At 43.2% G+C, this 13229-nt stretch overlaps 1 protein-coding gene across 2 annotated transcripts in view; it reads right to left on the bottom strand.

Annotated features, from left to right (window-relative positions):
• The window catches only part of LARS2 (leucyl-tRNA synthetase 2, mitochondrial), a 155502-nt gene that overhangs the window by 41847 nt on the left and 100426 nt on the right, over positions 1-13229 (bottom strand). For both annotated transcript variants that reach the window (XM_053598588.1, XM_053598589.1), the window contains 3 exons: positions 10199-10482; positions 6268-6366; positions 2868-3005 (listed from right to left, as the gene is read on the bottom strand). In XM_053598588.1, coding sequence (XP_053454563.1) covers positions 2868-3005; positions 6268-6366; positions 10199-10482 — 521 coding nt within the window. The remainder of the gene's footprint in view (positions 1-2867; positions 3006-6267; positions 6367-10198; positions 10483-13229) is intronic.

Genomic DNA, 13229 nt, shown 5'->3' with positions numbered 1-13229 from the left:
AATCATCAGTCAGATAATATAAAATAGTAATGCTTAATATATTTTAGGAAATAAAGGCTTGAAATATCACAAGAAGAGACTGTAAAGACAATAAAGGAGATAAAAAACCCTAGGACTTCTACAAATGAATATAATAATTGAAATTAAAAACTCCAACATATGTGATGGCTCCTAATACTTTGGAAGCTCAAGGCAGGAGGTTGCTTGAGACTAAGAGTTCAAGACCAATTTGGGCAACATAGCAAGATTCTATCTCTATAAAATATGTAAAAAAAATTACTTTGGCATGGAGGCAGATGCTTGCAGTCCCAGCTATTGGGAGGCTGAGGTAGGAAGACTGCTTGAGCCCAGGAGTCTGAGGTTGTAGTGAGCTATGATGATACCAATGCACTCTAGACTGAGTGACAGAGCAAGAATCTGTCTCAAAAAAAAGACAAAACAACAACAACAAAAACTCAAAGAATGGGCCAATCAGCAGATTAGAAACAAAGAGACAATTAGAAACTAGAAGATAGACATAAAAAAATTACCCATAATGTAGTCTAGGGAAACAAAGGTAGATAACATGAAAGGACGAATAAAAGACATGGAACATAGACTGAAGTAGACCAAGTACATCTAATCAAAGTTATAAGAAAAGAAAATAGCGGAAGTGGGATGAGAAAGAGTTACTATTTGAAGAGATAGTGACTGAGGACTTTTGAGATCCCACCCTACAGATTTAAGAAACACAAAATCTCAAGCAGAATAAATAAAAAGAAATCCATACCTAGATATACCAGATAAAAGTCAAACAGCAAAGACAAAGAGAATGCCTTAATAGCAAACAGAGAGAAAAGATGGATTATCTAATAAGGAACAACAATCCAACCTACAGTTGCTGTTGGCTTCTCATCAGCAAAATGAAAGCCAGAAAATGGCTTGAGAGAAAACTTTTAACTTAGAATTCTGTACTAAATAAAAATATCTTTTAAAAATGAGGTTTAAAATAAGAAGCTTGAAATAAATATATTTTTAGAAAAATAAGACCTAACAGCCTCTGGCTCAAGGAATAGAGCGCTGGCCCCATATACCGGAGGTCGTGGGTTCAAACCCAGTCCCAGCCAAAAACTGCAAAAAAATAAAAATAAATAAAAGACATTCTGGCTTGGCGCCTGTAGCTCAGTGGCTAGGGCGCCAGCCACATGCACCAAAGCTGGTGGTTTGAACCCAGCCCCGCCTGCTAAACAATGATGACAACTACAACAAAAAAATAGCCAGGCATTGTGGTGGGCGCCTGTAGTCCCAGCTACTTGGGAGGCTGAAGCAAGAGAATCACCTAAGCCCAGGAGTTGGAGGTTGCTGTGAGCTGTGACGCCACAGCACTCTACTGAGGGTGATAAAGTGAGACTCTGTCTCTAAATTAAAAAAAAAGAAAAGAAAAAACTCCTACAACTCAATAAAAGATAAACAATCCAGAAAAATTAAAAGCCAAGGGTACAAACAAAGATTGAATAGCAAAGGAAATACAGAGATTCAAAACATATTAAAAACATGCTGAACTTCATTAAGTAATCAGTGTCTTTAAATTCAAGTTTAAATCATAAAGATACCCATTATGTACCATGGGTTTGGTGAAAGGTTAGACAGTACAAAGTGCTGATGAAGATGTAGAGATGGGAGCCCACATTTCTATTAGTGGGGGAGTAGGTTATATAACCACTAAAACAGTCTGGGGTCTCTTAGTGAACTTGGGCACACATACCCTACCACTCAGTGATTCTACTTGTATGTACACACCCTGAACAAATGCTGACACACATTTGTCAGGAACCATGAGCAAGGGTGTTTAAGGCAATTTTGTTCACAAAACAGTACAACAACCATTAATGGTGGTATGGACACAAAAACCAAGTTCTGTATTGGAAACTCGATCCCATATAATGGAATACCATGCAGAGTGAAATGGGAATGAAATATAAATTCATGTATCAACATTGCTGAATTTCAAAAAAAGTTGAGAGAGGAAAGCATGACAGATTACATGAACTATGATTCTACTTACGTTAAGTTAGGAACCAGTGATGTGTCTTATTTAAAAATTTGTAGAGAAATGCAAAAAAGGAAGGAATTCAAAATTCAGGATAGGAGTTAGCTAGAGGACTCCTAGTGGTGGGTTCAGGAAGAAGGATGGTATGATTGAACACCCTGGGTATTCTAAGGTACCTATAATATTCTATTTCTTAAACTGAGGAGTGGGGCATATATGTTCATTTTATTCTTTAAATTATACAGTACATTAAATATATTGTTTATATATATGATGTATTTCATGGGAAAAAAGCACACACATGTTTTTCTGAACAGTATGAGGAACAGATTATAGGCTAACAGGTTAAGAATTTATCAATGGAAAGAAAAAAAAGAATTTATCAATGGATTTACAATATGATTCTCTATCTTCTGGTCCTTTATTTACATTTATCAGAGTGACATATCAAGGCAGGATTCAGCCAAGCTTAGAAACAGAGTTTAAATAGAGGAACGAGATGACAAGCATGACCTCATATGAGATACTATAAAAAGCAATAAACATTATGGACCATTCCTCTCTGCCTCACAAAGAACCACCTCCAATTACTTAACTCAGTTAAACAGAGAAGCACTGGAGACTGGGTTCTATGCAAGCTTGCAACATCCCATGCCAGAACTGATTAAGCCACATAAATGTACCTCAAATGGTTAAGGCCGACAATGACCTCTGAAGTGTATGAGACAAATAGGATTCTTCAGCTATATATATTTGCCTTGCTTCACAAGAACTGACATGTGCTTCAAGTTGCCATTCACAGAACTGAATTCTTTTGGAAAGTAATATAAACGCTCACCTGTGTTTGGTCATTTTTTGATCATGGCAAAAATGACTGAAGAACCTTGCATAGAACAAGTGCATGACAGCATGTTCTTTCCCTCCAATGTACAAATCCACAGGCATCCAGTAATCTGCCAACGCTGTGTTAAAGGGGCTGAAGAAAGAGAAATGGGCATCTTTTGAAATCTGCTTTGCTGACATTGTATAAATTACACCAAATCGGTTATAATCTGCACATGCCCTGAAATGAACTATGTCAAGGAAAAATGGTGATTTTATTTTTAAAATATAGCTAGAGAAAAGCTTAATAATAAACAAGAAACAAGGCAGATCAGCATTAGTTTATACAAGTTATAAAAACTGTTAAGAGAAGACATTACTGAAACATTTTAACAGATGCAGTTTTCATATACAATGAGGACAAAGAAGGCTAGGTGTGGTGGCTCAACCCTGTAACCTCAGCAATTTGGAAGGCCAAGGCAGGACGATCACTTGAGGCCAGGAGCTTAAGACTAGCCTGAGCAACATAGTAAGACCTCTTCTCTACAAAACAAAACAAAACAAAACAATAAACTAGTTGGGTGTAGTGGCTGGTGTCTGTAGTCCCAGCTACTCCAGAGGCTGAGGTTGGGAGGATTACTTGAGCCAAGGAGTTCAAGATTGTTGTGAGTAGTAATTGCATCACTGCATTTCAGCCTCAGTGACAACAAGAGACCGTCTTTCTCTTGAGGGTGGGGGATGAGCACAAGACAAAAATATACTAGCCAAAAAGGTATCTCAGTACCATGAGTATTGGAATATCTAGATCTATTTTATTTTTTATTATGATTAGACAAATGAAACTTTTGAGTTCTTACCAATAGAGGGCAATGTGGCATTTACAATGGAGAATAACATGCAGATACTAAGTGCTGGTTTTAAAACAGAAATTCAATCTTGTTTTTAAAAGTAGCCTTAAAATATAGTTAGTAAGAGCCTGTATATGGTTCACTGAATGCAATTAAGCATAGTTAGGGTAAATTGTCATAAAATAGCCCAATAACTCTCTCTCATATAATAGATAATTTTTAGCCAACAGATACTGAACTAAAGGCTTCCTCAAACTCCTGGGTCCTAATGGACACTGGAGAGGAAAGGCAACGTCACTGCCCCTCTATTTTCTGGCTGGGACCCTCAAGAATAGGGGGCAGTGTTGGCTGGTGACAGACTTCTTCGTTCTCACAGTAATGTCCTCTTTTGAGGTCAGCCAATTAAGAAAACTTTTGCCTTGGGGGAATTTCAAGCATTGGTGAATTATCTCCCCCGTATCTCAGGCCCCTTTTGGTCAGTGGGGTCCTTCCCTGAGGTAGGCAAAAGAACCTATTACTTGGCAGGAGGCACACCTGACCGCCACCGCGCACGTCTGAATGTAGCTTGGTGTTCTCTCCTCCTGTCACTGTGCCAGAATTCTGGGAAAATTAAAAGAACACTTTTTGTGTGTGTGAAAAATAGTTCCTTAAAGAAATTCAACTGCCAATTCTGGCAACAAAAAAGAAAGGGAACTGAAGGATGGTATTTAGCCAGAAAACAAGTTTGGGATAAATTGAGGAGTGACATGTTGAAAGAAGCTATAGCTCAGATTTCTTTCTTTTTTTTTTTTGTTGGAGACAGAGCCTCAAGCTGTCACCCTGGGTAGAGGGCTGTGGCTTCACAACTCACAGCAACCTCCAACTCCTGGGCTCAAGCGATTCTCCTGCCTCAGCCTCCCGAGTAGCTGGGACTACAGGCGCCCGCCACAACCCCCAGCTATTTTTCGGTTGCAGCCGTCATTGTTGTTTGGCGGCCCGGCTGGATTCGAACCTGCCAGCTGAGGTGTACGTGACTGGCACCTTAGCCGCTTGAGCCACAGGCGCCGAGCCTATCGCTCAGATTTCTGATCTACCCAGGAAAGTATCAAGTGAGAGATGGAGCCAGTGCTGCCACAGCCGCGGAGAGAAGTGGAGCCTCGGTGAAATTCACAGGCGGGATGTATCCCCTGCTAGTGAAAGGTCCCATCACTGTGATTTGGACTCTCACCTGTAAGAAGGCTTTCCACTGAAGCACTCTGAGGAGGTGAAGAGTGACTCCCCTTGCAGCCTGAGCCAGCTGTTACTAAATGGAATACACCAGTGGCTCCTTCTAGAAGGAAGGCCCAGAAGAGGAGCCCCTCTGTGGGCTAGAGAGGGCAATGCTGAGGTTCCAGCCATAGCATCACCTTGTACCCTTTCTGCCTTTGCACAGTACCATTTACTCAGGATCCCCTCATTTCTGGAATGTATGTACTCAGACTACAGAATCACAGTACCGCGACCCAGAATTCCGTCAGGGCAAGGGCAGGAGCACCCATCTCAAATGAAGAATGCTACTTACAAGCAGAAAAGAAGGGGGTTTTATATGTAGTTGACAGGGTTCCAGAAATTTCATGGACAAGAACAATCTGGCAAGTCCTTTTAATCACAGTGCTGTGTTGTTCCTGGGCTCTGGAAGGGTTCCCTTTAGGGTTTCTCATTCTCTCTCTTTCCCTAGCTACCTACTGCTCTCTTTCCCTTAATGTGTTACTTCTGTTTTTGTCAAAGAAACACACAAATGTGGCTGAAAAATAAAATAGCACTGAAAGGTTTATAATGAAAACCAGTGGTCTCCACCTCCTATTCTTCTCTTCCTCCAGGCCTGTCCCTTAGCCACTTTAATTCTTTTGGCTATTCCTCCTGGAAGTTATTGTAAAACTGTTCATACTCCTATTGATTTGCCGATTGGAAATTACCTATTGACTGCATGCAATAAGAGGCACTGCTTCTGTACCAGTGGCTCCTTCTAGAAGCCACTCCCTGCTTCCTCCCCTCCCTGTATAGTTACAGCATTTTTTCCCCTGTTAAATAAATACCATTTCATCTTTATAATCATATAAATGCAGTTCACTGCAAGGAGGGTATTATAATGGCATTTCCTTCCCCTTTCTATTTTTTATTTGTCTTATACTTGGGATTATTAACTGTAAATAACCTAATTTAATAATTTAACACACTTCCTCCAAGAGCGCCTGTTTTGAAGCAGACCCACTTTGGTGTTCCTGCTGGTCTGTGCTCTCCCAGGCTGCTCCCAGGAGACCAGAGCCGTTTTTGCCTGACTTGGTCCACAATGAACAAGCTTTGCTCGGGGCTTCCCAGAGGCGGGGTTGAGGCTTCCCCAGGACTGGGCAGTGGTCTGAAGCTCTTTCTTCCCATCCTTCCCCCTTCCTGTCACACCTGTCATATGTACACCTGGCCTAAGGTCTGGCCCCACCTATCCTGCGCCCCTCCCCTCTCTCCAGCACAGGCATTACACTCATTCCATCCTGGTCCTTTTTTCTCAGAGGACCCAAGCTGACGGATGCTGGAAGACTTCTGCAGAGGCTTTACCTGTGGGGATTGCAGGGGTCTGTGTATCTGAAGTAGTACCAGGCAGAATCAACAAAGGTGTCCATTGTATCCGTCTCTCTCTTGGCTGCTCCCTTGCACCTAAGAAATAAACGAAGTTCATCAATTGGTTTCTTTTTACATTTTAATGTGGTTTCTCCACTAGCTTTTGAGAGAGCTATGACAATGAGTCTGAATGTAAAATGGCATAAGAATAATGTCACATTATAAAAAGATAATTCAGAGAAAGCTCTCTTTGTGTACTATACAGTACATGACATTTTAAAGAAATTTTCAAAATAAAAGTTTCAATCTTTAACAATTAAAAACTTTATTCTTGTATTTCTCTGAATTTAACCGGGTAGAAAATCTAACCACCCAAAAGGACAATACATGATTGAGTGTCTCTTTTATACATTAACTGCTATTTCAGGCATGTCAAGACTGCCTCGAGCCAATGCCTACTTTATGATGCTTAGAAAGCAAACTGACACATGAAGGGAACTGAAAACCAAATGTAGTGAGATGTGTTGAAAATAAACTTGTTCTTCTCTACTTCTGCTCTAGGGTGAGGGTTGTAGGAGCCCACTGGGATGATCTGAGGATGACAAGTCACCTTGGAAGGCCCAAAGTGGTGTGCTGAAGCCAGCTCACACCAGCTTGTAAGAATCAATTGTTAGCATGTCTTCCCAACACTGTGACAAGTGACGTCAAGCTGGTAGCTTGAAATTAGTCCTGGTGGGAGTATGAACAACACAGAAATTGGCAAACACTAGAAATCAGAGAGCTGGTTATTACATATTTACCACCACACCCCTGCCTAAACTTAGTTTCCTTACAGGCGGGTGAAGAGAGCCCTAGAGTTTATGATAGAGAACAAAGTGAGATCCTTGGTGTGTGAAGGATTGAACAGAAGAAGCAATGCCTGTCCTACGGATGGAGATACCTAGACAGAACCAAGGTCTCACAGGGGCCCGAATGCTACACTAATTCTTAACAATATTCCTAGGGTGTGGGCCTGTGGAATTGAAAGAACCAGATGCCAAGGCCCTGATCAGGCCTAGCACGGAGAGTGTTCAGTCCCCTTGACAACTCCTGAAGGCCCAGTGGGCAGTGGACCAGCACCTGCAGTCTGATGGGTAGAGCCAGCCATCACCCCTGTGCGGCAGTGAGAAGCCACAGCAGGAACACACACCTCAGACACAAGGCTCTCCCTTCTGAGGCCAACTATCTCCCTAAATACTACACTTAGGACACTGAACATCCTTAAGGGCTCTTGGGGAATTTGAGAAGGAGTATGAGGAATCCTAAGAGGAATGGTGAATCTTCTGTTAATTTAGCACATAAGAGCTTGAGTCTATTTTTAACTTAAAAATAAAAGTTGCAGGGCGGTGCCTGTGGCTCGAAGGAGTAGGGCGCCAGCCCCATATGCCGGAAGTGGTGGGTTCAAACCCAGCCCCGGACAAAAACCGCAAAATAAAATAAAATAAAATAAAATAAAATAAAAGTTGCAATCATATCTTCTGAAGTAGTCCATACTGGCTTTATAAATATTATCCAAAGTAAAGCCAACACCCCCACTCCCTGTCCCCAAGCCAGTTTATTAAATGCAAGTGGCAGAGCAGACAGCATGGGAGCCCAGATCTGGCAAGGCTCTGGGACACCCCCCCACGGGTCTCTTGCATTTTAATCAGGGGGCCTCCTACTGGGAACAGTGGTGGTCCCTGAAGGTAGGAGCTTGTTAGAGAGAGCTCTCAGGGAATCCTGTTTCCTACCAGCCAGGGCTGCTGTAAGAAGCTGGTCTCAACAGTGCATTTCTAATTTAAAGCCAGGTCTTTTTATTTGGAGACCAATCAACCAGAACACGGGTACTATTCTGGGAAATAATTAGAAGATAAAGGTTACTCTTCTTCCTCATCTACCTTGTACAAAGTGAGGTACAAGTGAGGAAGAAACGCTCAATTTATAAAAGAAATAACATCTGGTTAACACTCGCTATGCTTATATTAAAAACTAGAGGCCACTTGGTAAGTGGGAGGGATAGAAGATGGTGATAGTGTTAAAGTCCTGGCCCAGCAGTAAGTATACTGATTAAACTACTGGGTAGCAGGCTCTGAGTCAAATACTTCACAGGTATTAGCCCACTGAATCCCCCATAAACCTAGGGATTGTGAGACAGATACCACTCATATCCCCATTTTACAGATGCATAAGGAGGGTCCAGAGAAGTTGAGGTCTTGGAGCTCAAGAGTAAGGAATCCATGTCTATTGGACAACTCTGGGGCCTGCCATCCAGGCCTCCACGCTGTCTCACTTGGCCACAGTGGCTCGGTGGCTCTCCGCCTTGGCAGCTCATTAGGATCATCTAGACTAGGGTCCTGACCTGTACCAGGGCCTAACCGCTGCCCTCCAGGATTCTGCAGCTAGGGCAGGAAACCTTATCCTCACCAACACAACTGCAACAGCTGTACTGGAGGCAGGCCACCAAGGTCCCTGAGAGGGCAACCCTATGTTACTGCTTGTCAGCAGAGCATGTGCCATTTTCTTCCTGGAGTCCACATTTCTTTTTTTATTTTTTATTTTTTTTTTGTAGAGTCTCACTGTACTGCCCTTGGGTAGAGTGCCGTGGCGTCACACGGCTCACAGCAACTTCTAACTCTTGGGCTTACGCGATTCTCTTGCCTCAGCCTCCTGAGCAGCTGGGACTACTGGCGCCCGCCACAACGCCCAGCTATTTTTTTGTTGCAGTTTGGCCGGGGCTGGGTTCGAACCTGCTACCCTCGGTATATGGGGCCTGCGCCCTGCTCACTGAGCCACAGGCGCTGCCCAGAGTCCACATTTCTACCCTAACATGGCCCAGGACTTCGTATGTTCCTGTCTACAAGAACCATCTTGAGTTTCAAAATCACCTGAGTGAGGACCTGGGAGGATGGCTGGCAGATTCCGGGTGGGATGGCTGCAATGTTTCCATGTACTGATGGCCTGTTAGGTGCCACTGTGCAGAGTTACATGTGTTAATTCCAGTCTTCTGAACAGCCCTTCAAGGGGGTTATTTTAGTTCTACCTGAGGGACTTGAAGCTCAGGGAAGGTAAATGCCTTTCCTAAGGCCAGGCAGGCAGAGTCAGGACTTGAAGGCATTGCTGTCTGACTCCCCAGCTTGAGACTTTCAATTACACTGAGTGGCTACTTAATTGCCAATGTATTAACTCAGCTCTATAAAGGCAGAGGCCTAAATTATTTTAAAACATCCTCATCATGAGGTATAAGGCAGAGAAAAATAGCTTCTCCACAGAGGAAGAAGGAAAATACTGGAGCTTCATATCTGCTATTTGTTTATTTAACCTGCTGATCTGGCAGCATAAAAATCACACTTGAGTCATGCCAGGGAATTGACAGAAAAACATAAGCCCACCTCCAAAATGAGAAGAAAGGGAAATAGGTTGTGTCTCGGTATATTAAAGAATGAAGCCCCCGAGCACGCATGCTGTCTTAGCTACTATTCTGCTACTTGTGATAAAATCTCCACTGTTATCATAGTCACTTCATTGGAAAACTGCAAGGCAGAGAAGAGAAAACATTTTCTCTCATCTCCAAGAAGCTCTTTGAAATATAAAATGGAAGAAGGTGGTTTTCTGCAAAGTTATCAGGAAAACCTGGAGCTTTTCTATCAGTCGGATCAGATGTTTCTGGGGTAGATCTGAACTGACACTGCTGCGTCCAACAGTTCAGACAAGGGGAAAGGGTGCCCATCACAGGAGGTGGGCCACAGATTCCAGACCCTTCTCTCAAAACACTTGAGGTATTCTTTCCAGCCTGATGGAAGTTATGGTAAAAGGAGCAGAGTGAACAGCAGGAAGGAGCGGGTGCATCTAAAACCCCAGCAGGGTACTGGCACCACAGCACCACCACCACTGCAAGGATATGAGTCCTTACCTTGGGCAGAACCAGTCCACCCACTCTGAAACCCTGGCCAGTGGGGAGCCTCCCTTGCCGGTGAAAGATGAGATGTTGGGTAAGGTCACGGGCAAGTCCTCCAGAGGCACAGGCACAGGGCCGCAGGCTGGGCAGTGGACAATGGGGATTGGCGTGCCCCAGTACCGCTGTCTTGATATTAACCAATCTTTCAGTTTATCACTTGTTACGTCTCCGCCCACTCTCTTCTCCCGGGCTTTCTGAGTCAGGGCTAGAAAAGCATCCTGCCGGGTCATGCCTGTGAACTGAGAAGGAAAGGAAAGGGTCATTCCTCCCTGTATGAGACAGTTACCCTCCAGCGCCGCAGCCCCACACTGCCGTGTTTGTGTGGAGCCTCCCAGGGACACTTCTGTGCAGAGCTGTGTTAGGACTTTCATGAGCCCTTACCTATGTGCTCTTGCCTCTATAGGCATTTTCCACCTTAAGATAATATTACAAATTTTATTTTATAACAGCATTGATAAAAAGACAAATATTTATATAATTTTTGACCTGAAAGCATGGGGCTTTCCTTTTTCTGATTTTAAAAGTGATTAAAACCTTTTCAGAGTCTCAAAAAGTATTCTGGGCCCTGGGCACTCCTTATCACTGGAGCTCTGCATACCTACAGAGGTAATCAAATAGCAGCTTTTAGCTGCCTGTAAAAAATTGCATGACATGTATTTTTAATGACTACTCCCTTGTTGTGGGAAAAAATATCCAGAAAAAGAAAATTTAATATAATTCCAAAGCAGAAGGAATTCAGGTGAGCAGAGGAACAAAGTGGGGCCTCAGCCAGCCAGAAGAGCCAGACCACTCTTTTTAGATTTAAACGTTCCCATTTTACAGACGGCAGGGCAGGACACTAATAGTACAAAAGAGAAATTCTCTTTTCTTCTGATGCTGTTCAGAGAGCCAAACTAATTCCATGAATCGAGCCAGTGTGGTTGCTATCAACCTAGACCGTGGGTACTCTGGAACCTACTCAACGAAGACAGTCTGTTCACATACTACATCTTGGCTTGTGTTAGGCAGTGGGGCACAAAGATAAATGCGATCTGCCCGTGTCCTCAAGGAGCGTATGGTCATGAGGCACAGAGACTAAGAAAATACAGCTCTTTTATCAAAAGCAGCCCTCTTCACGAAAGCTCTGAAATCCGGAGCTTGTTACCAGGGAACCACTTACACCCTGGAAGACATTTGCTGTGTTCTGCACCCCCATTATCGCAGAGTAATGATGCACATTGTAACACATTCTTTTCAAAGTATATCTTCTCCATCCATCACTGTTTTTATGTTCCAGAAGCTCATAGATGAAAGCAGCTTTTCTCCCTACATTCTTCTTCTGCTCATTGAGAGAATTCCTCTACTCAGTCTAGAGCCAGGAGAGGAGCCAACAGACCAGCTGAAGCTATTTGAAAGAAGCCAGAGAGCATAATTACTGCTCAGAGTCCTATGCTGAGGAGTGGGTGTCTCTCTGAGCACTTCAGAAGCATAACTTTGGCCTTGGATGTGTCCTGTCTTGCACTGCAGAGGGTTAACAGGGCTCCCTGAGATACAGTGGCATGGATCCACCCCCCTCTTCCAGGGAGCCTCTCGAACAAATAAGGGTTGAGTTTTCATAACTTAGAGCATGATCCATGTCTGGGGATGCAATGTGTGAAGTGAAGGCACAAACATGAGGTCCAAAAACATTGTCGCTTTCTATAAAGGAGAAAACCTGGTAGCCCCAAGCCTGTAAGAGCTGGATCTTTGGGTCTAATTGAATCAGGATCTCTCAGGCTGGGGCCAGCAAGCACCTCCCAGGTGACACGGAGACATGCCAGGTGTGGAGTCACTATGTTAAGCCAGTAATTCCCAGATTCTGATGCACATTACAATCACCTGAGGAGCTTTGACCATGCTTGCTGTCTGATCCATGCCCTCACCACTAACCATCAAATCAAAATATCTGCAGTGAGACTTACATCAGTAGTGGTAAAAAAAAAACTTTCCAGGTGTTTCCAAGGTGCAGTGAGTTTAAGAGGAATGCCCTGAGCCAGAGCTCTCAAATTGCATGCACACAAAATCACACAGAGATTTTATTAGACCAGGATTGGGTCTGGGATTCCACATTTCTAACAAGTGATGCCAATGCTGCTGGTCCGGGGATGAGAAATTGAGTAGCAAGGTTCTAGGGCCTAGAAGCTAAGCCCCAGGTTCTCAAAATGTAGTCACTGGACCAGCAGCAGTAGCAGCTGGAAACTTGTTAGAAATGCAGATTCTTGGGTCTCACCTGGGATTACTGAATCAGAATCTTTGGGAGAGGGAACAGGCAGGCAATCTATGCTTTCTCAAGGCCACAGGAGATTCTGATGTGTGCCCACTTTGAGAATCACTGCTGCCACTTCCCTAACCCTGCCTCTTTCATCCTACTTTCTAGCTTAGTTCAACATAGAGATTGGGTTTAATTCTTTCCAGATGTGCCATCTTCATGTGCTGCTGTCTCATGCTAGATAACGCTGACCAAATAAACATGACTCACAACTTCTCTGCTCATTTTGTAAATGAGTTAAACTTAAGGCAGAAATAAAGTCAGTAAGAAAGAGACTCTGGAAAGAACAGACATTCTCTCTAGGAAAAAGAGCCACTTTCTATCACCTCTCCTAAGAAGCAGAGATTCCTTAGAAAAGATATTTTTCTCAAGCAGAAGAGTCCCAAAATAAAGTCAGATACTTCAATGCCATCCTATTCTAGGATTGGATTTGATTTAGAGATAAGCTTCTAGATCCTGAAGAAGAACATTAGATATTTTATTGTGTATCAGGGGTCCTCAAACTTTTTAAACAGGGGGCCAGTTCACTGTCCCTCAGACCATTGGAGGGCCAGACTATAGTTTAAAAAAAAAACCATGAACAAATTCCTATGCACACTGCACATATCTTATTTTGAAGTAAAAAAACAAAACAGGAACAAATACAATCACATCGCCGCATGTGGCCCGCGGGCCGCAGTTTGAAGACCCCTGGTGTAG

Source organism: Nycticebus coucang, chromosome 8, assembly GCF_027406575.1.
Source record: "Nycticebus coucang isolate mNycCou1 chromosome 8, mNycCou1.pri, whole genome shotgun sequence".
NCBI lineage: Eukaryota > Metazoa > Chordata > Mammalia > Primates > Lorisidae > Nycticebus > Nycticebus coucang.
The sequence above is the reverse complement of the archived record's forward strand: the minus strand, read 5'-3'. Positions and strand labels throughout refer to the sequence as shown.